Source organism: Achroia grisella, unplaced genomic scaffold, assembly GCF_030625045.1.
Source record: "Achroia grisella isolate CSIRO2021 unplaced genomic scaffold, CSIRO_AGI_Agris_v1 utg109, whole genome shotgun sequence".
NCBI classification, from domain to species: Eukaryota; Metazoa; Arthropoda; class Insecta; order Lepidoptera; family Pyralidae; genus Achroia; species Achroia grisella.
Window position 1 is genome coordinate 6,101,094 of NW_026712573.1, and position 27,986 is coordinate 6,129,079.

At 33.2% G+C, this 27,986-nt stretch overlaps 1 protein-coding gene across 1 annotated transcript in view; it reads right to left on the minus strand.

The window, feature by feature from the left end:
* The window catches only part of LOC131845787 (uncharacterized), a 30,816-nt gene extending 2,830 nt beyond the window's left edge, over positions 1-27,986 (minus strand). The window contains exons 1-7 of the mRNA XM_059194881.1: positions 27,601-27,986; positions 7,419-7,529; positions 6,221-6,470; positions 5,159-5,297; positions 3,566-3,674; positions 1,591-1,695; positions 517-666 (exon numbers count right to left, since the gene is read on the minus strand). Of these exons, the coding sequence (XP_059050864.1) occupies positions 517-666; positions 1,591-1,695; positions 3,566-3,674; positions 5,159-5,297; positions 6,221-6,470; positions 7,419-7,529; positions 27,601-27,759 (1,023 nt within the window). The 5' untranslated portion in view covers positions 27,760-27,986. The remainder of the gene's footprint in view (positions 1-516; positions 667-1,590; positions 1,696-3,565; positions 3,675-5,158; positions 5,298-6,220; positions 6,471-7,418; positions 7,530-27,600) is intronic.

Below are 27,986 nucleotides of genomic sequence, written 5' to 3' on the forward strand. Positions count from 1 at the left end.
ATGATACGAATCTTTTCGTTATAACATGAATATAAAAAATATATTTCTTTATTTATTCAAAACTTTATAAACATTTTGTTTATAAAGTTAATATTTTATTAAAAAAGAAATATGTGTACTATTACATAATAAACAAATAAGAAAACGTCACACCCTTTATAAACTTTTCGAATATTTGAAACCATTATTTGATCGAGAATATTCATATTTTATATCATAAAACATTGAAATGAAATATACTTCAACAACGTATTTATATTTGAAACGAAATTGAAGAAGATAAAATATACCGAATTAGTGTTTAGTAATTAATGTACAGTAGTAGTGGACAAGTGCAGTTCATCATGACAACACTCAACAGTTACTAAATATGAGGTGACATTAGAAATAAAATTTAAGATAGTTTAAGATAATCAATGCTATTCTATTAAAATTGCACATATGTTTATTGACAAAAGTAACTTACAAGTGTGGTGAATACAGAGATAACGTAAAGGAGAGTGGAGCGTGACATACCTGGTCCCGGCGGGCGACTGTGGTAGTGGAGGCGGAGGCGGCGGCGGGTGCGGATGCGGAATCGGATGCGGATGCGGGGGCGGGGGCGGGTGCGGGGGCCGGGGTGGGGGGCGCGCCCACCGCGCGGTAGCACGAGCTCAGCTGCAGCGGCTGTACCCACCATCTTTTTTTAATATATTGTTAGGATGCAACTACTTTTGAGCCCCTATGACTAAAACTCTCAATCCCCGAACTACACTATCTACTATGCTATCCCAAATATATCTATCATTTTTGTCTCCTGTGTCCATGAATATATATACATGCAATGCTTTCTTATGTATACAACATGGATTCCTTATAACTAGTTGCTAGCAATGTACCTTATCAAGTTGACCATGCAGTTCCCCCTGGAAACTAAGTGACCTGACCTCATCTTATCATACACCACTGCCCGCCTGCGTAAGCTGTTAGCGCAGGTGGATGCACCATTTGCATTATTATCCATTAAAAACTTACGACTAGTATGTTGATGATCTTGGTGAAATAACGGGTAATTCTATATCTGTTAGAATGTTGTCTATTGCACATCGAATTTAATGATTTCCTGCCGAGGTTTTCAAGGGTATATTATGATTTCTTAAAGATCGGCATAGCCTAGAGACATCCTTGGTGTTTCAGGTGTCTATAGGCTACGGTAACTATTTACCATTGTGTGGGCTGTATGCTTTATTGCTACCATCGTAGTATAAAAAAATATATCTATGAATATTAAAAATGTAATAAAGTTTAATTACATAAAGTGGTAGCATATTGTCAGCATGTCGTACTTTAAATCATTATTATTTGTTTCACATATTTAGTTATTTCTGACATGCAACAGACAACAATTGTCAATTTTAAATATAATTATCATAGTTACCTAATGTTTCGAAGATGACAACACCATTTATGGATTGAGCATTTTTTATATATATTAATATAACAATAATAATCAAAAAGTATACAAATGGTGTGATAGTATTTTACAAATACAATTAGTTTAGGAATAGTAGCAAAATATATAAAACAAAGAAAATATAATAGAATGTCAACCTTTGGATCGGTAGCAACTGCAGATTGAGAAGTAGAAGATGTGGTGTTGCAACTGGCCACAACCTCCGGTGTTGTGATGCAACTAAACGGTATTGCGGAATCAACCTGTAAAAGTAAACATGATAAACAATTAAGCATTGTCACATTTATAATAAGAAATAAGTATTAAATTTTTAGTACTGTGTTCATTTTTACTACAATGAAATATTACCTCTTTAACGGCCTTAGAGTGGTGCCCGGGCTGGCTCAATACCGGTTTTTCTTTATTTCTTTTTAAAAGGTCGTCAAACAGCAGAAATTTATTTGCAGTCTTATAAAAATCTTTGTTCTTCTTACTATTGCTATCATGAAGAACCACCTTTTCTTTCTTTGCTTTATGATATCCTATAGTACTATTGGCATCGGGAATATTAGACTTATCACTATTGTTATCAATCTCATGTATCTGCACAGACGAATCGCCGTGTTTCTCTGTGAGTAAGCGTTTAGGAAATGTTAAAAAGACGTAAGAGTTAGTGTTTCTTTTAGTTAGCATATCTTTAGATTTATCACTTTTTTGTACCGTGACGTCGCTACATAGTGTATTTACACATTCTGAATCTTCCTGATAATCAATTTCATCTTTGAGAGTATCTACATTAGCGTTCTCTAAAACTTCAAATAATTTTTGTTGCTCAGCTAAATATTTGGAAAACGAATTTGAACTAGACTCCTCATTTCTCTGAGATTTTGTCATATCTAATAATTCTATGTTATCATTGCAACTTAAAGTAAGGTTTTGATCCATTTTTTTCGTATTCATATTTTCAGATAAAATATACGGCTTGTGAGGAATATCTGTCAAATCTCCATTTATCATGTTGTCAACCTTTCTTACATTTGACAAATCAATTAATTCTACATTATTATTATTATCATTTTCAGGTACATCTTCATAATTTGCATTTGTATGCATGCAGACTTCAGAATAACTTGGGAGCTTTTGGAAAAGGTTTACATTTGAGTTAATTTCTTTAGATTTCTCGATTTTTGTATTTCCAGTTTCTTTAGTGATATACTTAATATCACGATTTAATTGCGCAATTTCCACTGGTTTGTACAAATATGACATATCATCATAATTTGTTGGTTTAGCTACTGTCATTTTTCTAACATTTTTTGGGTTAAATGATGTTAAAGAATGATGTTCTAATTTGCCTACATGTTGTCTGTATTTTATAGAGTCATTGATTTTATCGACTTTATCTTGATCAATGGTTTTCAGTACGTTTTGTATATTTTGTATCCTCTGAATATACTTCTTATTGGAATTATTAGAATGTTGTAAAACAGAAGCATCTTTATTTCCTTTTAGCTGTTTTTGATTGCGATTGTTTGGTTTTAAAGTTAATGTATTGTTAAATGAATTACATTCACTTGAAAGATATTTTTCTGGACTCAGAGAAATATTAGGGCCCCTAATATTCGGGTAAATATCAGAATATCTGTACATTCTATTAGAACACATTTGTTGTGCTTCTCGTCTATGACTTTTAGATATATTTGAAAAACTTGGTTCTTCAAAGGCCTTAGTTAATCCTTTGTACCAACTGTCAACCCTTTGTTCAAACAATTCAGAAAATAATTTATTATCATATGACTTATTCTTGGATGGAACATTTGCATGTTTTAGGTCTACAGATTTCAAATTCAAATTCTTAGCTTCAGGAAAAGTTTTCTTAGGGCCGCGCGATTTACTTATAGCTACGTCACGATCACTATTATGACCGTCGTAACCACCACCTTCACAGCTTTCGTCATCACAAGTATTTGAGCGCAAGGCAGTTAGCAGCTTTATTTGGTTAGGATCTCCTCTTTCTGGAGTTTTTGGTCCGTGAGGGCCGTGGAAGCGTGTGTTATGGGAGCGCGGGGGCGGCGGGGGCTGCGGGGCCTGCGGGGGCGGCGGGGGCGGCGGGGGCGCGGGGGCCGTACGCACCTGGTTGGACGCCGTGGTGGTGGTGACCGCGCGGCCCGAACACACGCTGCCGCTGCCGATCTCGAGCGTCGCGCGCGCCGTGTACATCGGGAACGTCGTCTTACTCCTCCTGTGGACAATTCCACTCTTCTTACAACTGCTCAACTTATACGCGACCACGTCGTTTCACCACACAGCGATTGCGATACGATAGTATAATGATGGACGATTTTACAACTGAACTATCCAGCGGACTGCACGGAAACGGTTGAGAATTTTTGTTTTGAACACAAATTCGGTGCCTGGATTTATAAATTGGACATATATTAAATAACAGGCCTAAATCACTCACAGTTACAATGCGTGTATTGTTTGAATACATATAAAATGTAGATTATTCATTGTTAGAGCATTGGGTAAGATTATTCAAATTACAGCAGTATTCTCCAATGAATTAATCTAAAATTACAATATGATCTATATACTAGCTCAATTGTACACTGCAAATATAGTGACTATACATACAAAGACTCTGTATTCTTGGGAGCACATACAAAATGACATAGCTTTTATTATGTACAAAGGCCCTTTAGATAAGTTAGCGTTTAAGTCTTATTGAATAAAAATTTGCATTCAAACAGTCAAAATGACAAATTATGACTAGTATAATTAACCGAAGATGTAATGAAGTCTGCATGAAATTATTGGTACGGTTAACGAGTGGGGAAAATCCGAATACTCGACATAATTTTATTTTAGCAATAACCATTACCGTTACTGTTCGATATATTCTCTCATTTCATTATTCTTTGAGTTTTATGTTAGAACACATTAGTAGTAAAATTTTAATATAAGGTCAAAAAAAATAAGCGGTTGGTCAAATACGAACTAAGCCCCAATTTTGCAATAAATATGTTTCGCAATGCAGTTAGCATTGCGAAACATATTTATTGCAAAATTTGTTACACGTATATTTGTAGATTTGTTGTGTCATGTTCACATTCGAAATAACGTTCTACGCGCATCACGATATGTATAAATTTTTATGAAAACGTTTCAGTTTGAGATGCATTTATACGTATACTATCCGATTCGACAAACGTTGTTCATCCTGGAAAAGCAGAGCGCAACTCAAAATAGTATATATGGCGGGCTTAATGCCTGAGCTTATTCCCTAACAGACATACAAATCGGTCTAGCGGTCCAGATTAACTAAATAATCACCCTTAAAGAACAATTGTAGGTTAAGTTTATAGATGTCTTTTATTAAAAAGCTACATATTGCCTAATTCTTTTACTAAAAAACATTAGTAAAATCATGTGTTCATTCCAACAGTCATATTTAATATCATCAGTCGTCCTGTTATATTCCAACAGTGTCGCAACAGAGTATACCAATAGCTTAGGCGGAAGCATTATTCCAAAAATATTATTTGAATTGTCTCAAACTCAAAAAATACTTAACCGATTCTCACAATTCTTTCACTTATAGAAAGCTACATCATCACCGAGTAACACTTGCTATATTATATTGATTGAATATAGACATAACAATAATTGCATCCACATGAAGTCCAAATATAGCATATCAATAAACAGTCAACACGGACTCACTTGTTGAGCAGTTCGAGTTCAGCTGGACAATTGGCGTCGCTGGCGGACACGCGGCGTTCAGCGAGCGGCGGCGGGTTGACGCAGCGGACCGTCGCCAGGTACCCGCCGCCCGACACCGGCTCCTCCGCCGCGTGGAACGCTGCCACCGACACACAAACCTGACGTTAACTTACCACATCCAATCAGGGTTATATATACATATAACCCTGATTGGATGTGACTATATACTGACTGATGACTATATATTTATTTAATTTGAAATATTTCATATATATTGTATGTACAAATATTACAAAGTAGTGGATTATTAGTAACCCCCATTGCTAGCAATGTACCATGTTGGGTCGACCTCTAGGCGGTTCCTCCTGTAAACAATTGTGATAAATTGCTACTGAATTTGTCGAAAACCGAAATTTTAAGTGTTTAGTATTCCTTTTCCGTTATTAGAAACGTATTACCTCTTTAAATATTTCACAGCTAGTTTACTATAGCTGTGCAAAAAAAATATATCCTATGTGTTATTCTGATGCATAAGCTATATTACTGTACATGTATTTCATCAAAATCCGTTCAGTAGTTTTTGCGTGAAATTGTTACAAACTGACAAACTTTCGCGTTTATAATATGATTACGGTTAATTTTTTTTTATGGATAGATAAGAATTTTATTTTGTCTTAGTACACACACATAGGGTCAATTACAAGCATTATACATTACTAAATGTTTAGACTAAAACAATTGAACATGGGTATGCATGCATGCCTATGTGTCACATAAATACAAAAATGGATCATAGTTTAGTATGGAAAATCACTCTTGGAGCAATAGTCTGATTTACAGTTATGACGGCAAAGGTGTATGTACTATTTTAAAAAATCTGAATAGTGACAGCAAAAAAAATAACTTGAAAATAAAGCCGCTGATTGCATTTTAGGACTATACGGCATAAAGAATAAATTTTCCTAGTAAATTTCAGGGGTGATAAGAATGATAAGCATCAAGGTTGATCATTTCGTAGCATCGAGGTGTTTAAAAGCTAAGATAAATTTAAACCACACATACAGGTGTCAACTCCAGATGGTAGACTGCCGCCATGCGTGGCACGCTCTGAAACAGACGCATGCGCGCGCTGCGGCGGTTGGTGTCGTATCGGCCGCTGGGGAGACTCGCCCGCCAGGGCTGCCACTAGGTCCTGCATCGAGTTGGCATGCGATAACGCAAGCCGCCCGCGAGCATCGCGCACCACTCCCCGGGGGCCGAAACTGCGGGCCGCTTCGCACGCTTCGTCTTGCTCCACTTCTTCGAGAAGCTCCTGTAATTTCATAAGTAATTATATAGGACTTTGCTTCAGCAAAAAGTCTACCCGAATGGTTTGTTACCCCGATATAGACATCAAACGTGAAAGAGAGATGATGGTAGGCTTGTCGGTGCCTCATTGTATTCACACATACCACCCACCTAAATGTAAGAATGTCATGTATTGTTTTCACCAGGATATCGACGGTTGGCAAACCCTGTGACTATCTATTCAGATGGGTAGTCACATGGTTACCTATAACAGATATGAATAGAGAGGGAAACGATCGTTTGCATTGCAATACGAACTAGACATTCTAATCTTTTAAGTCGACCCTATGAACACCATCAGATAAATTCACCAAAATTAGACAACTGACCTGACTTGAGATGTTCATCTATTCAACATTCACGGGTGTCCCGCCAGCCGTATATCATTAAAGCAGCAGGGTGCAGAATATCATTATAATCCATAAAAAATGCCCCAAAATGTATTACAGTATATCTTATATATACAGTATTATAGTCCACGAAACAAAAACAACATGAAAGTAAACCCAATGGATAAAAAAAATCTGTTCAGGGTTTACGACGCGATATCAAATAACACAATATGTCAAATTATGTTATGAATATTGAAAAAATACTTTTATGTTTATAATATTACGATTGCAGTAACCTACTAAACTCTCCATTAAAAAAAGAATCTATCGATACAAACAATCATACTCATGAATACAAATGTTTGTACCGTGCGAGGAATCGCTCTCGCGACCATCGGACGTAAAGCGGTGTGCTAGACCGCTAGACCACCGAGGTCGTTCGAAATAGAAATACATAGAACTTATTAAACCTGTAAAATCTGTATGGCAAGGCGTTGTATTCTATTTGTCACAGATTAATAAAACAATAAACCTCAAATACTGATGAATATAATATAATATATAAGTATTAAAAGACTTACTTGGAAGAGACTACTTTTACCCTCGCGGTCTTTGGGGCATTTGTATTGGATAGCTTCATCTAGAAGGGCGCGTAGTTGACCGTCGTCCAGAGTTTCAACGTGTTTGTTATTCTGCAATGACAATCAATTCATCATTAATAAATAATTACATAAACTGGTCAGACGAATGGGTATTTCAATTTATTAAACCAAATATTTCTTTAAATCTTCCTTAGGAATCTCTCTCTTGACAGTTGAAAATCATATATAAGTTCGTTTAGTAATTTTTTAAAATTATAACGAATAGATGTAGCAGAGGACTTGTTTTATAATATGTATATAGATTTACAAACTGAGAACAATCATATTGTAAAGTTCCAGAGGTGTATTAATTTTTCCTGTAATGGCGCGCTTTTTATTATAGTACGACAAATTTTTATTTACCGACTGATTAAAACTATCAAATTTATTTTATTTATAAATTGTTTTGATGCTAGATCGTCAAAATAACCATATCACGTTATTGTTAAAAATAATGTTACTAGCACAAAGTTGCTGCTACATTGGTAAGACTGTGAAACTGTACTACGCCACAGTTGTAATGAAATTTTCCTCGTATACTTTACAAATAGGTAAATTTCTTTCAACCACGCGCTTTATGCGCATCGAGGGATTCAGCGGAAAAAAACATACCTAAATACCTACTTACTATTTATCCTTTAACATTCTGTACTAATACACAACCGATCGTGTCTGGAATATAAAAATGGGGTTTTCAGAAAATAGCTAAAGTTAAATCACTGACGTAAAGTAAACTTTGTAAGTAATAGTGTATTATTATAATTTTATTAATAAAACAATTTAGATCTATGAAGAAACTGTTGTCTTTTTAGACTAATAAAAAGATTAATCGGACAATAATGACTGAGAGAGGAGTGAAGATAAAAATGTCGGCTAATGAACTGCACAAATTAAGAAACATAGCACACGTCACAAGCATAAATAGTTCTAAAGATATGCCTACACATTTCTTTATAGACTTCCCACTTGTGTCATTCACGCTCCAATCAAAACGATCGCTTTTACATTATACCTACTCATTTGATTGAAAGTCGATTTGGACTAATATGCTATTAATTTTGGAACAAAAACGTACAAAGTGAGTAATTTATTTATTTGTTTAACTTTAATGTACACAATACAATATATAGAACAGTACATTTGGCGGACTTAACACCATGCGGCATTTTCTATTTATTCAATATTATTATTCTATTAATTATACAGATATTTACAAATTCATATTTTTTTCTAAAATTGTGTCCAAATTATATTCTATGGCCATCAATTTGTTAGAAATAATAGATATTCAGCGACCGAATTTTAAGGGAAATGATACTTCACGAACAATAATTTTTATTGTAGCCTAAATTAGAATTATGAAGAAAAATTGTAGAATAAAAACAATTGTGATGACAGTTGTATACGATAATGAACATAGATCTGATAATTTTAATTATTAACCTTAACACGAATAATTTTATGGCAAATAAAGGTATTTACCTCTCTCGACATTTCGACGTGTGTTAAGACCCGGTTAATAATTTAAATAAAATATATTAAACACGAAAGTTTAAAAATAACTAGATCTAATATTTCCAAAGCGGAGGCCATGCTCGGCCGATAAATTTGAAAAGTAACCTATATGCAGCCAACTTTTTCATCATTATCGGTAAAAGGTTCTCATCTATTTCAGCCGCCTTGCAGCTCACTCTCACCCTTTAACCGAAACACATCTTGTAAATAGATTTCGATATAAGGCAGTACAATTACAGGGTAAGTAAAATAACATCTTAGTTCTCTGGATCTGGATAACATTGCATGAATGGTATCAGTGGAGTTACGCGATAACGATTGATGTACGCAGTGCCATACAGGTATATATAGCTCATCAGCTTGATTGTTATTTCAATTACTTAAAACAAATATACATGTACGTGAAATATACGAATGTTCCCTGTGTTTTGATCCGACATTAAAACATCTATACAAATAGAAGTAAATTACTACTCTCATATACAACAAATACTACCCAATTGCAATAATGTTATGGTAAGTTTATTTAAATATTTTATAATACTACTTCTAACGCTGTTATATACATTTTATGTCACTGAAGAGCTGATTTTAGTTTAACAAATAATTAAGTAAATAATATTTAACTAAAATTCTCGCGTCCTCGCACAATATTCTGGTAATGATGCCGAAGAGCCGCGGCCGAGCTGAATAATTCATTGGCCCATCGTACGGTCTGTTTCAGTAGAAATTTAGAGATATCCCGAGCAACAGGGAACGGGAGAACTAATATAATCAAATAGGTAATTCAGTTATTCATTTCAAGAGCTAATACTTTTATGGACTAATAAATATAAAATTTATGTGCAGGAAAGTTTTGCACAATCTAGTCGTATCTTTTTTTTTATATATGATACCTATTAATTTAACCCAATGGCTTCTGGAGAGACTACATGGCAGTTGAACTGTGCTCACATTTCTCCATAACTAACAGACCCTTGTTGGGGAAGGTGATTGTTAGTAATGTGGACTAATGTTCCCAATGCTAACAATGTACCAGTATCCTATTTGGTTCACCTTCACGCCGCGCCGCGCCGTTCCCCCTGGAAACCATTATGGTAAATTACTGCTTTTAAGATATATCTGTGTAAATTTGAATTCTAATTACTCCAACCGTAATTACGAAGCCAAATTTTATGAAATGTTAAGATTAAGAAAATATTAATATTAAAATGATATTTAACGTCGCTTTGACTACGACAATTTATTTCACAGTCATGTATTTTTTAAATTTCAATAGCGTTTGATTGATGAGCATTTGATAATATTTCTATTTAATTTTAATACTATTCTATTCAAAATATCTGTATCTTAAAATAAAAAGTTATAAGTGAAAAACTTCTTTTTTTACAATTATTTAAAAATGACAACGGGCGTGGAACATTGTTCCAGTCGGATGCTGAATTGGTTAACATGAAGGCCGCAGCCAAGTTACGAGAAACCTTGGCAGTTAGCAACAGACACGATATGAGGCACATTATTTATTAGTAAAACGACGGATTAGTACTCAGAATTTGCAGCATAATTTTTTAAACAATTAAAGCGGTATTGCATAAATTTTATAAGCAATTACAGTTGCAGCTGAACTAGGTGTTGTTCATCATTCGTGTGGAATTTGAATAATGATTTTAATGTTTTTTTAGCGATATGTAGTAAAACCAAGAAGCTTTTCATACGAAAACTTATTCACAGTTCTTTTAAATATATTTACTTTTAGGACCATAGACACAATGACTCACAAAAGTAGATGAAAAGCGAGGATAAAGCCCTTGGTGACCAAGCGTGATTTTACCTTTTTTGTGCCATTATCAAAAAATTCTTATTAATCGAGTGTAATTAGCAATGTAGCAATGTTTAATTTTATTTTCTGTTATTTTATGCATATCAAATAAAGTATAAATTTTCTGTATATACTTAAATATATCTACATATAACAGACAAATCGTCCTCGGGTCGCAGTATTCACACATTTCTATACGGAAATGGGCATACCGCAACCACGCTCAAAAATAGTGGAACATACATTAGTGGTTTTGTTTATCGTTATCACAAAATTAACATAAAAAAAATAGTACTAAATTTCTCAATACACAACTATGGAGACCAGTAATATTATTATCATATAACTAATATAATATATAATCATATGTAATGATAATTACTTATCAAAAACCACCTTTAACCACTCCTAATATTCTCTTATTTAAGAATGAAATTAATGTAAAAGTTACAAGCGGTGCGTCATTTGTGTATGTTATTATAAGTTAATAACATACACAAATGATGAATCTTCGCCGATTGTCAAAACGATTATTGTAATTATATCGGCAGGGTGTAGTGCCGTATTAGTTTCGACACGCCTATTTAAAACTCAAACATTTTAACGACAGAAGAGAGCGTACTGTAGTATATAGACTTCATTTATAAAAATTGTTTTATCAGATTAATGTGTGCAATTCAGCTTGACAGATATATTTAATCTTCCAAGCATAGAACGTTGTCTCAGACGAAGCCTGCAGCTGTCTTTCGTTAGATTAGTAAACGGCGCATGTAATTAGCGGTTTAAAGATAAGAGCTCACCGTTATCTTAGCTGTCGCGTGGCACTGTGTGCCTGGACCGGTGGGATGAGTGGACGAATGCCAAAAACTGTGACGATAACTCGACACACTGTCTCGACAATATGTATAAAGTGTCTGAAATGATACATTATGCTCTACGGACAGAGTACTGTCCGCGGGAACTGTGTTAAATCGATAATGAAGACCGTTCGTGTTAATTAAAACAAATGTTTTTACAGTTTATAAACTTAGTAACTTGAAGTAGAGAAATAGAATTGGATGTGGAGTTATTAAAAATTTAAGAATAGGCATACATGCTAGATACTTATTTTAAAAACATACCTTGAAAAAGGTTCAGAGGAGATCTACGAGCCAACAAACAATCCTAGTAATCCTATAGCTTCGACCTGGATAAAAGTATATAATCTAATTTCTTAAGATTAAGACATACTTAAATAAGTAGGTCAATGTTAAATACAATTTTTTACACACGAACAGACTTATGAAAAACAACTAAGTTTAATTTAGCGGATACAAGAACTGCTAGCGTGCAAGAACTGCCTTTTTTATTCAACGGAAAATTCCACGTATACAAAAAAAGCGCAAAAAAGAAAATAGAAATATTAATATATTATTGACTAGTTAATAATTCTACTGAAAAAAATTGAGAAAGAAGAAAAAAATCCACAGTTGGCAATCATTGGGGATAACATTTTTGATGGTATGCCATTTTTATTTTAATATCGTATTTTGTAATTATTACTTTATTATCTATTAACTATTTACATTTAAACAAATGGAACAATACCTACCACAAAATACATATTTAGATATTTAAAAATGAATACACTGTTAAATTCGTGGTATTGTACTAATTAGTTACGTGGCAATGAGCCTTGAAATTGTAATCAATTTGCAGCGTTGTAATTAGATAACGACTGAACTCGAAACAGCTGGATCAGCGATATTATTATTATAAGATTTTTTTAACAGACCGTTTTATTTTGTGTGTATATTTCGAAACGTCGTCATGAAGATAATGTAGTCTCTTTGCATTTACAGTTAGTTTAATGTACTCGTGTACTCAACAACAATACAACTATCTCCAATAGAATCCCTGTACATCATCCATGTGCTATGAAATGCTGTTATAGAGGTCAATAAAGGATTGATAATATATAGAATATAATGTTTTTTTTTATCTGAGTAAAAAGGACTTGTAAAGGAACAATACGTAAGATTGTAGGATAATAGTTCCCTTCGATCAATCCCCCGTACAATTCAAACGGATCTCGAAATAACGACGTCTTGAGCCTAGGTTCGACCCATAAGTATAAGTCCTTCCGCGAGTTTGCCATTTGGCCATTTGCGCTCGTCTCTGGTGAAGCTGTAAAGGTCAGCTGAGAACGACAACATTAGAATATTTCGAAGAAAATGCTAATAGTATTAAACACACTATACCATAAGAGTAATACAGCTACATAAACAAATATGATTTCATTTGATATTAATATTTATTAATTCCGTTTCTCTATCAGTTGTCTAGCAAAACTTGATAGGATCTGTAAACTAAAATTTTGAATATTTATAATAACAATAATGTACAACATCATTGACTTAAAAAAAAAACAATGAAAAAGAATTCACGTTTAATTCCTGCATATTATATAAATATCATCAAAATATATTTAAATAAGTTTGTTGTTGTAAAAAAGTTGAAGACGATATACACTAAACTAAAGGACAGAATAAAATAAAAATCCGTAAAAAGAATTAAGATATTTGCCATAAATAACAAATAGAACGCCACTTTCTAACAATAAAGATAAAATATATTCCATCTAACTTGTAAAAGGGTGGTTTATGTCAAACCCTTTTATTCTAAATCGTCGAATTCAGAGTTTCACGTTTCATAGGTATTGACGTCATCAAATTGAGCGAGGCGTGCCGACGACGGTAGCGGCAGGCGCTCCGGCCAGCTTCCCGTGGGTCAGGGTCGGGCCACAGGAGCTTACGAGAGCGGAATCGATCCTGCCCTTGTACCTTCACATTAACGGGTAACGCACTTCGGCCTAGCAATCTGTATACTATGCATTTCGCATACACCTGTTGCGTTCGTAAATATTCAGATTGAGTTGCTAGAAATAAGTCATAATAAACTCTAATCAGTTATTTTAGATATTGAAGTCTGTCAGTTTGATTGCGTCACTACAAGGGAATGGTTGAATTTGTCAAGCGAATGATTCACACATCTGGTCGACCTGTTGCACAGGTAAAGTCATATATTATGACGCGTTATTATAATGGGGTGGTTAAACTGATGATTCTGTTTAAACTAGATAGTCTAATAAAATTACATAACATAATTGTTAGGTTGTTGAGGTCCGAACGCGAACGATTCCCATTACAACAAATTGTCTAAATTAACTTGTAGATAATTATATTCTATATTTAATATAATAATATATCAATACAATTCGCGGTGTAAAAATAGTACGCAGAAAAACAAAAGACGATCGCTCGAGAACACACAGTTCTCTATTTGAAAATTATAAAATAAAATGCTAATAAGGTTTTAATCATTATTTTAGCTGGACAGTAGTTATAAGTTAACTGATGATACATTTTCTATGTATCATCAGTCAACTTATAATTACTGTCACTCAAGAAAATGGGACCTCAAAGGTTCAGCCACGGAGTACGGAAGTAACGATCGTCAAAAATATGTTAGTAAACTAATAATTATATAAATCACACCGACGCTTTACCTTTACGAAATGTCATACAATTCCATTGGATTAATATATCTCAGATTTAAAATTGTACACAAAAAACACAATCGAAGTATGAAGCGTTCCTTTTTCAAGTAAGTTGAAGAAATATTGCAAAGAAAGTAACGATGAAATAGTTTGTAGAAATAATAATAATTTTAATAAGTTAAAGATATTTAGGTAACTTATTAAATGCAACAGGTAACGTTGAAATCTGAATGTTAAGTACGGTATCTAAAACTATGCGGTTACAATGACAGTTAGGTTGTGATGGATTAAGCTATAGACTCGGTCTCGGTGTTATAACTAGGACATTGGAAATTTGGAAACATGCCATATGCATGCCCTTCCGGTATATCAACCGATGTAATAGCTAAGTCTACATTTCATTAATGTGTAAATTATTTAGTACAAATGTATCATTTTACTTAGTAACTGTAAAGTTTTTTGCAACTTTGTTATGCTCATGTTCAGATGATGATTACGGTATAGTGCGCATTTTACGAGATAGTGTGTAAAGCGAGGGTAATCTCCGGAACCATCGCACTTTTTTAAATTCTTTCGCCATTTGGAAGTTATATTTATCCAAAGTAGCGACGCATCCAGGGCAAAATTATTGTTGTGAACTTAAATTATTTACAATTAAATAAAGCATGCGGTACTACTGAATGAATATTAAAAAGTATTTTTTGTGTATATCGATTACCGAGGCAGTCTTTGTAAAAATAGTTTAAGTACCTCAGTCTTGCTTGTCATTTGCCAAGCAGCTTGCTTCGTAAGATGTGTTTCAATTACAAGCAATCCGGTATTAGATCTCAGTTCTCTTGAATGGAAACGCATGAAGGGCGTCACATAGTTACGTCGTGTCCATAGGCTGGTTTGCACGTCAGTTTGTTAGTCATTGCAATTACGTCGAAAAATAAAGTGAAAAAAAAAATACTTTTGTCTTTTCTTACAATTATTATTTACTATTCTGTAACCCACTCACCACTTTCTGTGTCACTCTGTTCTGGTTTGACCGGAATAGATCTCTTTTATAGTCCTTCCTTTATTATTCTTCCTTTAGATTATACTTCATACTTTTACTTTTTATACTTTAATATATTTATGCAAACACTAGCGTTCTCAGTGATCGTGTACACATGACATAGATACACGTCTGACCACGACTTAATACACCATCAGCAATTAAAATAATTTTATTGTTTACAAGCGTCGTTTGTAGTTGATACAAAAGATCACAATTGATAAATGTTAAAGGAAGTTTACGCATCCATAAATTATATCGAGCATAGAAGTAATACAGCTTTAGCACACAATTTTCAAATATTTTTGGATAGCTTTAGTTACCTACCAAATCAATCTACTATTTATGGTAACAACGTTTTCTGTTGAATGAAGATATCGCTAAACGGATTTCAAGGAATTTTGTGAAATTTCATTCATTATATTACTCTCGATTTTTCAACAAGTTTATTTCAATTAATTATGGTAAATGAATTCTATTATATTATAATAATAATAATAATAATAATAATAACCCCCCCAGGGGATCACCTTGTCGTGGTGGGGGGGCTTACGGGGAACATGGTTCAGCACAAACGCTCTGATCATCTCGAGCTCCCTACTATAAAGTGCCAAATAACAGTTATCAACATCTAAACTACCTTCCCCAAACAAACGATCCCAAACCTCAATTTGATGCATAATGAGCAGTAACGAGAAGATATATAATTTACGGTCGCTGCCCGGGGGTCGCCGGGGCGCATCTGGAGCCAATGCTGGGTGCTACAGTATACGATCCATTGGCGATCAGGAGTTGATTAAGCGGGCTCCTATCGAAAAATGTACTACAGCTGATATCATCTATCACCCTAACATATCATCATCTGAAACACCGCCATCACCCAATAGCATTTTTACGTCACCCAATTCATCTCCATATTCATTTGAAATACATCACTTATCACGATCATCTTCTATATCACGAATGTCAGACGATGTTGTGCAGGAGGCATTAGCCGAAAACCCTGCACCCATATCTGGCAATATCAGCGCAAGACGTAAATGGAGTTCAGATATGAACAAATTCATATGGCGCAACTATTTAATCATAACTGAAGTGGAAACGAATACACGTGGGTACTTAGACTCACTACACCAAAAATTGATACAAAAATACCCTGAAATGAAAGTTACTAAACAAAGAATAGGTGATCAACGCAGAGCAATCATAAATAATAAATTACTACCGCAATCCGATATTGATCAAATTAGAGCTGACGTAGCTTCAATAATACAACACAATCCACCAGTTACATTAGCCACTTTAACGCAGACACAATTACCAGGTAGCCGAATGAGATGGTCAAACGAACTCAATGAGTCTATTATTCGCATTTACTTTCAAGTCACAAACAACGAAACAGACATGACTGCATATCAGAAAAAACTGCATTGTAAATTTATTGAAGTATTCCCACACTTAGCACACATAACTGAAAAGAGATTATCCGATCAGAAAAGAGCAATAATGTACAACAAAATGATAGCACAAAATAAAATTCAAGAGCTAAGAATTGAAGCAGCGACTCATACCGGAAATACTCAGTTCAGTACTGCACCTGAAAACCGACCAAACGAAAACTTAAATGATCAAACCATACCAACATTAACAATACAAGTATCCGAAATAGGAGAAGAACCGACTACAATTTTAAATACACAACATAGTACACAAGTAGATATAGAGCAAACACTACAACCGGATTTTCACACGAAAATCAAGGACCAATTTTTAGCAGCTAAAGAAAAATTTGAACGTACGGATCCAACGTGTAGACCCTACATACCCAAACAAAAAACATCAAAGAGATTAGCAATGATTGTAGCGTTCATCAATAAAAATATATTACCCGACTATTTACATGGAGAATTAAATTTCAATCAACTACATACATTAATTTATGTCGCAGCATATACTGCAGCAACATGCAATGGAGCCATAGTTAAAACAAGTAATGATCAAAATAGAAACAGAAATATAAAACCAAGATGACAAAGAAGATTAGAAAATAAAGTACAAAGCTTAAGGGGGGACATAGGCCGTCTAACACAGTATATACAAGGAAATAGAAGTAACAACATAATAAAGGCAATAGAGAAAATAAAAGTTAAATATATAACTCATGCACAATATGAGAACCCGAATACACAATTAAACGAATTTTTAGATACCTTAAAACAAAAACTCAGCACTGTTTCCAACCGCCTCAATAGATATGTCACTTGTACAACTCGAAAAATACAAAACATGCAATTTGTCAATAACGAAAAGAGTTTTTACAGAAATATTACTTCCTCGAGTCAACAAACGAATCTCACAAATACAGAACCACCATCAACAGAATGCTTGAGAGAATTCTGGGGTAACATATGGGAGGCACCTATTGAACATAACAAAACTGCTGAATGGATTCATACTATTAATAAAGCAACTGAAAATATCCCTACAATGACATTTAATTTTATACCAATTGATACATTCATTTCTGTTCTTAACCGTGCACACAATTGGAAATCACCTGGATCAGATAATATACATAACTACTGGTACAAAAAATTCACAAGCACACATACACAAATCCATAGTCATTTAAACTCATTCATAGAATTTCCTAATACATTACCCGCTTTCATTACGCAAGGAATTACATACATGTTGCCCAAGGACAAAAATGATATACAGAATCCAGCTAAGTACAGACCAATTACCTGTTTACAAAATATTTATAAACTCCTAACAGCATGCCTAAGTGATTTAATTTACCAACACGTAGTTACACAAAATATTCTTACAGAACAACAAAAAGGATGTAGGAAAAATAGCCAAGGGTGTAAAGAACAACTCACGCTAGACGCTATTGCTATGAGAACAGCATACAAACAGAAGAATAATATTTACACTATGTTTATAGATTACCGCAAAGCATTTGACTCGGTACCCCATAGTTGGCTATTAGAAGTCCTAAAAATCTACAAAATTAACCCTACAATTATAACCCTTCTACAAACCGCTATGAAAAATTGGCAGACAACCCTAAATATTAAACATAAAAATGAATCCTTAAGTACTGATTTTATTAGTATTAAAAGAGGGATTTTCCAGGGAGATGCTTTAAGCCCATTATGGTTTTGTCTTGCCTTAAACCCGTTATCTAACTTGCTGATTAAAAGTAACCTAGGATTTAAACTGAACAAAAAAGAACCTGAAAGCATTATATCACATTTAATGTACATGGACGATATTAAGTTATTCGCCACAAGTAAGAAAGAGCTCTTCCACCTAGCTGATATCACACAAACATTTTCTAAAGACATTGACATGGAATTTGGAGTGGATAAATGTAAAATACTTTCTGTTAAAAGAGGAAAAATGGAAAACAATTCCTATGTACTTGACACTGGCGAACTGATTGAACCGATGGATGAAGCTAGCACCTACAAGTACCTAGGATTTCATCAATCCAGACAAATTCATCAAAAAATAACTAAAATTGATCTGAAAAATAAATTTAAATACCGCCTTAACTTAATACTAAAAACTCAACTCAACTCCAGAAACACCATAAAAGCCATCAATACCTTTGCTATCCCAATACTTACATATTCGTTCGGGATTATAAATTGGTCACAAACAGATTTAAAAACCTTACAACGCATTTTAAGTACCCACCTTACTAAACACAGAAAACACCACCCCAAATCATGTATTCAGAGACTTTCACTACCACGACATGAAGGAGGAAGAGGATTAATAGATATACAAAATCTACACAACAAACAGATAACTGCACTCAGACACTACTTTCACACTAAATCACAAGAGTCAATTGTTCATAAATATGCCACAGAAATGGATAAAAAACTCACTCCACTCAATCTGCACAGCAGACAGACTCAGAATAATGAACAACTCAACAATATACAGCAGAAAATTGCAGCATGGGCCGTAAAGTCATTGCATGGGAGATATCGAACCTACCTTTGTGAGCCTCACGTCGACAAACATAAATCGAACGAATGGCTAAGGAGAGGTGAACTATTTCCTGAGACTGAAGGTTTCATGCTTGCAATACAAGATGAAGTAATACCAACCCGTAATTACAGAAAACATATTATACGAGACCCTAATCAATCTAATGACACATGCAGACAATGCAACAGTGCAACTGAAACTATTCAACATATAACCGGGTCTTGCAAAAATATTGCTCAAACTGATTATAAACACAGGCACGACCAAATAGCTTCCATAATTCATCAAGAACTAGCCCACAGATATCAGTTTATACAAAGTAAACAGCCTTACTATAAATACAGACCCGAAACCGTTCTAGAAAATCACAATTGTAAACTATACTGGGATAGGACCATTCTCACAGACAAGACAGTACACTTCAATAGGCCAGATATCACATTACATGACAAAAACTCTAACACAGTATATCTTATAGATATAGCTGTACCTAACACACACAACATACAATCTACCATTTCAGATAAAGTCTCAAAATATCAGGATCTTGCAATAGAGGTAAGAACACAATGGCGAGCTGATACTGTACACACTGTACCCATTGTACTTTCCTCTACCGGTATTGTACCCAAAACACTTCAAAATAGTCTGCAAACATTAAACATTCATCCATCCAAAACTTATCTCCTACAGAAAGCCACAATATTAAATACCTGTCGCATAACCCGAAAATTCTTATCCTCCTCAACAATATCTTCACCCAGCACAACCTCTCCTACACTTGGCTAAGGCCCGTGTAGGTGAGTATTACCTTCTTTTAAATCGATAAAAGAAGAGAAAAAAAAGGGAAAAAAGAATAATAATAATAATAATAATAATCTCAGGACAATTCACACAGCGCCATCTAGGCCCAAATGAAGCTAGCTAAGTTTGTGTTATGGGTACTAGATAACTGATACAATACATAGTTTTTTTTTTTTTGTAAATTATATACATATTATACATAGAAAATACCCAGACCGATACAAACAATCATACTCATATATACAAATGTTTGTGCCGTGCGAGGAATCGAACCCGCGACCATCGGTCGTAAAGCGGTGTGCTAGACCGCTAGACCACCGAGGTCGTCAAATATCGTCATATAGTTATATGAAAATATATCGTAAAATAATATATGAAGTTTAATTATTCATAATTATATGTATTAGACATCTGTATTGTAACTTCAAACAAGACAAAGGTTTTGCTAACACTATAATAAAATAATGTCATATATTTTGTTCCGTGAACACAGGTCGGGTTTCTACAGAATCAGGGTAATGATTAATCGATTAAAGTCGAAAAAAAAATGCAATAAAGCAATTTTTGAGTAAGAAAATATATCACATTGTGTTAGATTTTATTTTTTATAATATTATATAATTAATTAATATAATAACGAAAACTCACACAACGGATAGTAACGTATATTTTGCTAAACTCAAAATTATTGTGATTTTTAATTACTTCTTAAGGCAGTAAATAACTTGAGAGATATAAATATTACTTTCATAGGCGGTGCAGATGAGAGAAATCCTCACCAATTATTTTAGCAAGTCAGTATAGAGCACAAACTTACTATCACGAGAAACAAAGTTCTCAGGAAAAAAGAGGGTGAAATTATCTTCTCCGGACAAAAATAGTTTGACCTTTATAATAAGCCCTCTCGTAACATTTTTTCTTCCATATATTTCATATCATTACGATACCCGTGTCATAGTAAAAATGCCAGATTTATATTATTTATTCATTTCGATAAAATGTCATCCTGCGATTGTGTTCACTTTGTAACCAACTACAAAAAGAGCGGGTTTGGACTGTATTATATAGTAAATGTTACGCGATATCTTCATCAATGCTGCCGTCATTATAACAAGCGATTATCGACTCGCTGGGCACGGGTATCACCTAAAGGACGGTATACTTCCGTGTAAACCATACTAAATTTATATCGAGAAAACTTAATTTTTTTGTGAAACGTTTTATAATTACACCTGCTTTACACCTTTTATTCATAAAAGAATATCCTACAAATTTATATGGCTGAGTCGCATTCAGTTAAATAAATAAATATTTGATAAGAAAAGGACAAACCATTTTAATAACCAATAATAAGATTTATAATGTGACGTTTTATATACACATACTTTTATGTAAATGACGGATTTCCCGCATTATAATTCTATATAATTTCTCTGCCTTATCTCAATTTTGAACCGAAACACGTTTTATAAAAGTACTACTTAATAGCCGTAATTGATAAAAACAGAGGTCTAACTTGTAGGTATATAAGGGATTTAAATTTTAATTTGTAGACGTTATAGTTATTAAGTATTGGACGTAACTCAAGAACCACTACACATTAAGATCTCGATCAAATTTATATGAGAAGGTACATAAAAAGTATCAACTTTCAATCAAAACTAAATAAATTAGTTCACTTAGAGAAAAGTTCTAATGTGACACAAAATAGTCGGAATTTTGAACGTCCCCTTTTTTGAAGTGGGTAAAAAAATATTATAATATATGATAATTGATGTAAACGGACGATATACGTATAACATAATATTATTATAAGAGAATTCAGATATTATTTGCGGCGAGAGCGCGTGGCGTTCTGTGGAGGTAGCGGCCGCCGTGACGATATGTACAATACGGCGCCGTATGCTTCCGTTATACGGCGTAAGCCTACACCGCAAGCTGTCTACTCGCTATTGTCAGTACGTGAACTCAACCCATGGCAGACCAGTGAATATCATTTAATAGACGAGGTTTCGAAAGCATGCACAATACACATTTAAATAGTTTATGAGAATATCGGATGACTTTCTTCAGTGCTCGGTAAAAAATGTAGCATAATATGTACGATATTGTACATGACGTTAATTAATCGAAACATTCAATAAAATAATTAATTAAAATACTGGTTTGTCATCACTAGAATGTCTATAGTCGGGTTAATGACCGCGTTATGTATGTTTCTATTAAATTATATTACAACTGAGTTTAATAAAATAATGATAGGTATAAAATATCAGTAAGTATCTCGTACCTACATACGTGTTATTATAAATTTTACCCACATTTCATGTTATCAGTCAACTATCTTCAAACAAACACAATCAGATCAGATAAAACTTATAATCAAAAATTAATTACTAACAATTTTATACTCCACACAAGAAATGGGTAGAAAAGTAAAATCCAATCAATAGATTGATCTCGCTTATTATCGAGGGTTCCAAACAAATAATGTAATATTTATTTAAATATATTATATATCCTTAACAAAAATAAGTATGAGAATGTAATTACAATTTCCTTATTTTCTAATATGGTGCATCTTTTTTTTTGAGGATGTATTTTTGATGATAGTGCAACTAGTCAGCTTGCGTCCAAGACCCATTAAGTAATAGATACTACGTATTATGTCATGTATTTATTGTGGTTTTCAGACATAATGGAATAATTCCATTTAAACACTTTTTCGACTACTTGAGCCCAGAAGTTCGTACTCTGTACTTTTTGAGATGTGAATTTATTGGAATAAAGCAAACATGTTATCGTAAGTATTATTTAAAGGTTTGTGTTATTACAATTCGCCAAATCTGTTAAGCAATTTCTGAGATTCACACGCACAGACAAGAAATAGACAAATATTCTAACATAAACTAATAATGGTTTTGTCTTTTGTTACGTTGATAAAATACCCCCAATAACAGGTTTCTCATACAATTTTCTTGTACAGACAATTGCTGCCATTACGTTTTTATATATATATATTTGCTGCGTAGTAGATAACAATTGATTTGTAAACTCAGCATGTTTTATTTTAAACAATGTTTGTTACTTAATACGATTGCCAATACTCAGTCAATAGGGAAACTTTAACTTCTGTAATTTCTGTGCTACTATATCACAACAATGATAACGAATATCGATATATTTGATTCAGATTATGGTATGCTGGATTGGATTAGCAGCAAGTTTTGCTGAATTTATGAATATTACGAATACTGTAAGTATGCATGGTTGTCACTGTACTCACTGTTCAAAACGATCGTTAAAAGTAACCTCCACACCAAACCACCGCAATACTTGCCTTCATTATTTCACTAATGCTTTTAAAATTAGAGATATTAATACAACGCCTCCGACCGCAAGGTACCGCAAAACCTGTAGGGGTAACCTTAACTCGACATAGCAGCATGGGTGTACACAGTCTCTCTTACAACACCTAACAACGTAGAGTGAGAGGAAAGGTGATTGTTAGTAATGTGGACTGATGACCCAATCGCTAGCAATGAGCTCTGTTAAGTTGGCCTCCGCGCAGTTACCTCTGGAAACCATCACGATAAATTCCTGGTGAATTTGTCACGAAGGGATAATTCACCTGAGCTTATCAGCCTCCACTGGTGTCCCGCCAGCAGAAACCGTTATCGGAGGTCGGTGCACGATTATCCATTATAAAAAAACATTGCAGCGCATAGCCTCGTCAATAGACACGTAGACAGATCATAGCAACGATCTCGATGGGTGTTTTATTGAGGTTGTGTTTTTTTATTTGCAAACCACCTACTTATGGTAAGTGATTATCGCGGTCCATAGTCTCCCGCAACACAAGGAGAATTTCAGGGAGTTTTACCGCCCTTAAAAGAAGGAATATGCTTTTTCCTTGAAGGTTTCGATATTATATTATATCGAAAAACCACTATTAGTTGCTGATTCTACAATGTGCTTTCCGTCAACCAAAAATACGGAAGTTTCTCACAGGAAATCCGCAATCGTATGACGTAGACGGTAAGGCCGGCAGTACACCCAAAGCTTGAAAAAAAGTGTTATGTACCAGATCTTTATGAAATAAGTAAGAATCTTTACGAAATAAATCAGTCATACCAGAACAATTTCTAAATGAATTAGGATTTTGAAATTTTGTAGTCGTAGTTGAGTTTGCTTTACAGTTTAGACCGCATCATCCCTTATCATGTGAGATTGCCGTCTAACACACTCAAATTGCGTAAATAATAAGTCGTATTTTATAAACCATTCCTAACATACATAGAACCTAATATGTGTTCTGTATCCAGATATGCATGGTTGTGGCATAGGAAGTAACTGGCCTATTAGACTAAGATTTATTATCTCCTATCAATTCCTTAATTTATACTATTACCTGATATCACTATCACCACCACTACTGTCAATCATCATCAAAATATGCATTAACTTAAAGATTAGATTGTCTACTTTTCATCATGAATAACATACCACAATAACAATAAGAATGACAATTGGAAATTTTCAGTTTACACAATAATAAGCCATATATTAAAGCAGTTTAGTAATGACTATAAAGATTACAAAAGAAGAAATTAATTAGTGTGCTCATGCCTATTCTATGTACTTATATGATTCTCTTCCAATTTTAGAGTTCTCATTATTTTTTCACAACACAAATTTCACATGTGCATTGTTAAATTATGTACATTCACTAAGATTTAATGATATGGAACCTGATTGTGAGCTATTGTATTATTCTAGTTAAAAAAGTGGCAACAATATAATAATGGTTGCATGTGAGAATTAAAAACCTTATACTATGAAAACAATATTATGCGTTTAGTAGTGACTTCAAAAATTGGGGAAAAACTTGAATTGTAATGTAGTCTTTTTGTGTCCTTGATTTGCAATATCATAGTTTAGACTATTATTCATACCAAATTTGTTTTGAATTAGAAAACATTAAAATATATCTGAATGGATAAATAAAATTTAATTATGTGTTTGTAATTTCAAATTTTTGCATCAGTTAATTATTATTATTTTGTTAAAAATATTTAAATTTCACATGAATGATTTTACAAAGTAACAGTTAGTAATATATTAATAAATATGGTTCAGCAGATATTCCAAATAAAGTTAGAAAAAAGATATTCTAAATAAAGTTACAAAGAAGGCAATAATAAACTATGGCCAAAAATTTAATTACCAACACACATCCCCTACAATTTTAATAAAAAACTAATTAAAAATTAGATGCTTACATTATTTATATATGTTTGTCATTAAGCCCTCAAATTAAATATTTAGACCTCTTTTGATAACAAATATTGTAATGAGTTCTTTTAAACATTATAGTAACACATTTCAGAACAATGTTATTTTATATTAGGCAGACCTCTTAAAGAAAATAATATGTTTACAATAATTTATTATTTGCATAATGTATAATGGAAAAAGACAAACAATTTAGAAAGATAAAAATACAAACTAAATCATATACTTAAGTATAACTCAATTGTTCATCATCATCATCATCATCTGCTTCATCCTTATCCCATTTATTTGGGGTCGGCGTAATATGTTTTTAGTTTCCATTCATCCCTGTTCGCAGTCATCGCGTTACTTACTTCCTTTCTTACCATATCATCTTTCACACAGTCCATCCATCTCTTTTTTGGCCTTCCTCTGCCCTTATAACCATCCATTGTTATGAGGATAAAATTATTCATTGTGATAAATTTTACAAGTACAATGTCTTTCAAGACTTACAGTTTATAATCATATTTTTTTATTTTCAATAAGTTTATTTTCTTTTATTTACTATAATAGTTACTATTGTAATAATAAAAAGTTATATATTTGATTGTTACATGAAATACACACATTTTAATATTAATTATTTAATTTATCTAATGTGTTACTGTAATAAATTAAACATTGTTATAATTTTTAACATTTGAGTTAATTATTCTATTATAAAACCAATACTATTAGAAGTTTGTATGTTAGTCATCATCTTCTAAAAAACAAAGTTTATGTGTCCATTTACATGTTCATCTACTCCAAATGCTCCTCTTAAACCATGCAATAGATTGATGTTAGTTTCACTGTCCTCTAGATGTTTTTAATAATTTAATATACCACTATTCAACCCCTGGTTTACTTGGAACTGCTTGCTTGCCCATAACAATATACAATTGCTTTAATAGACATGTCTATATAGCTAATATATTTAGAAAGAAATGAAATAAACTATTTAGTTGATAACTAATGTGTAAAACTTGTTGCAGTTCGTCTTTTTACATATATATTCTGCTTCAAATAGTTATTTGCCTTTAAAGGTATTGCATGTATAGCATTAAGGTGTATAATGTATGTGTATATATATTTTAAAAAATAAAGAGAGAACTTAGCCAACACATGGTGTGATTACTCGTGATGAGACTTTTATGAAGAGTTAGATATGGAGTATTATAGAATAAATAATATATTTAACAAATGATGTACATATATATCAGTCACTTTTGTTCACAACTAACCCTGTTTATTTTCGGTTGAAATTTTTATTAACCACATTGAGACCCTAGGCACATACCTACAGATGCTTAAACACACCTATGAGTATACCATGTGATATGACAAATATATATTTACTGATAAGTCAATATTAGTAATGAATTTTGATGTTTGAATCAAATTATTTATAACTATATCAGGGCAGGCAATTGCCTGTTCAGTACAAGATACTATTATGCACATAAATGGTGTCATTCATTTTTAAATGTTTGATATTTATTTTATTTCATAACGAAATTAACAAAATAAATTATTAGAGGAGGTAAGTTTCATACACAAGTATGCCTCACTTCATTTATGTCATATTGTTTTACATTTTATTAAGTTATTATTTTAATGCTATAGGATAAGGTGCATGAACACCGACATAATTAATATCTACAGATAGACACAAATATTAATACACCTATAATAGTGTAACTCGGAACATACCCACACGGTAGTCTTAATTATACGGTTATTTAACAATAGCTTTGTATACAGTATATAATTATTAATATTTCATTGTATGTGTACATTTTTTTATTGACCTATTATATAAATAATAAGGGTGTATTAAAATGCATAATCATGCTCACGGTTTCGCTTTCCAAAATTGCATTTTTATTTTTGACATTTCGAATTACTTCGCCATGTTCAACTGCCTACTTGTAGCGAAATGTGTCATCTTATTTCACAAATAATTTTTAAGTAATTGTTAGAACACCTAATTGTTTTTCATGTGAGTAGATTAAGAAATATTTTTAGAGCTGTATAAATCATCAAAATAAAAAGAAATGACAATGAGAGATCACCTTACCTCAACTTCGCTGTTGCTAGCCGAATTTACGGGTTTATGGTCTGAATTGATTTGCACGTCAAAAAGCAAATTGTTGGCTTTCGAGTCTTCATTTAGGATGCTAGTGGCACTTTTATCTGGGGCTTTAGGTTCCTTATCATACTCCGGCGGAGGAGCCATCTTGAAGGAACAGCAGTCAGATGACACAAGTCTTATGACTTTTATAGTTAAAAATATACGTCCTACCCCGTTTTGATATTTATTTACACAACCTAACTATTGAATCATCGTGATTAACTAATTTCATTTCAATTTAACTAAAGTTCTAACAATTTGTAAAACCAAATCCATCATTTTCGACAGGTTTCAACTAACATTTTTAAAGACTACTTTAATGCCCTCTAGTG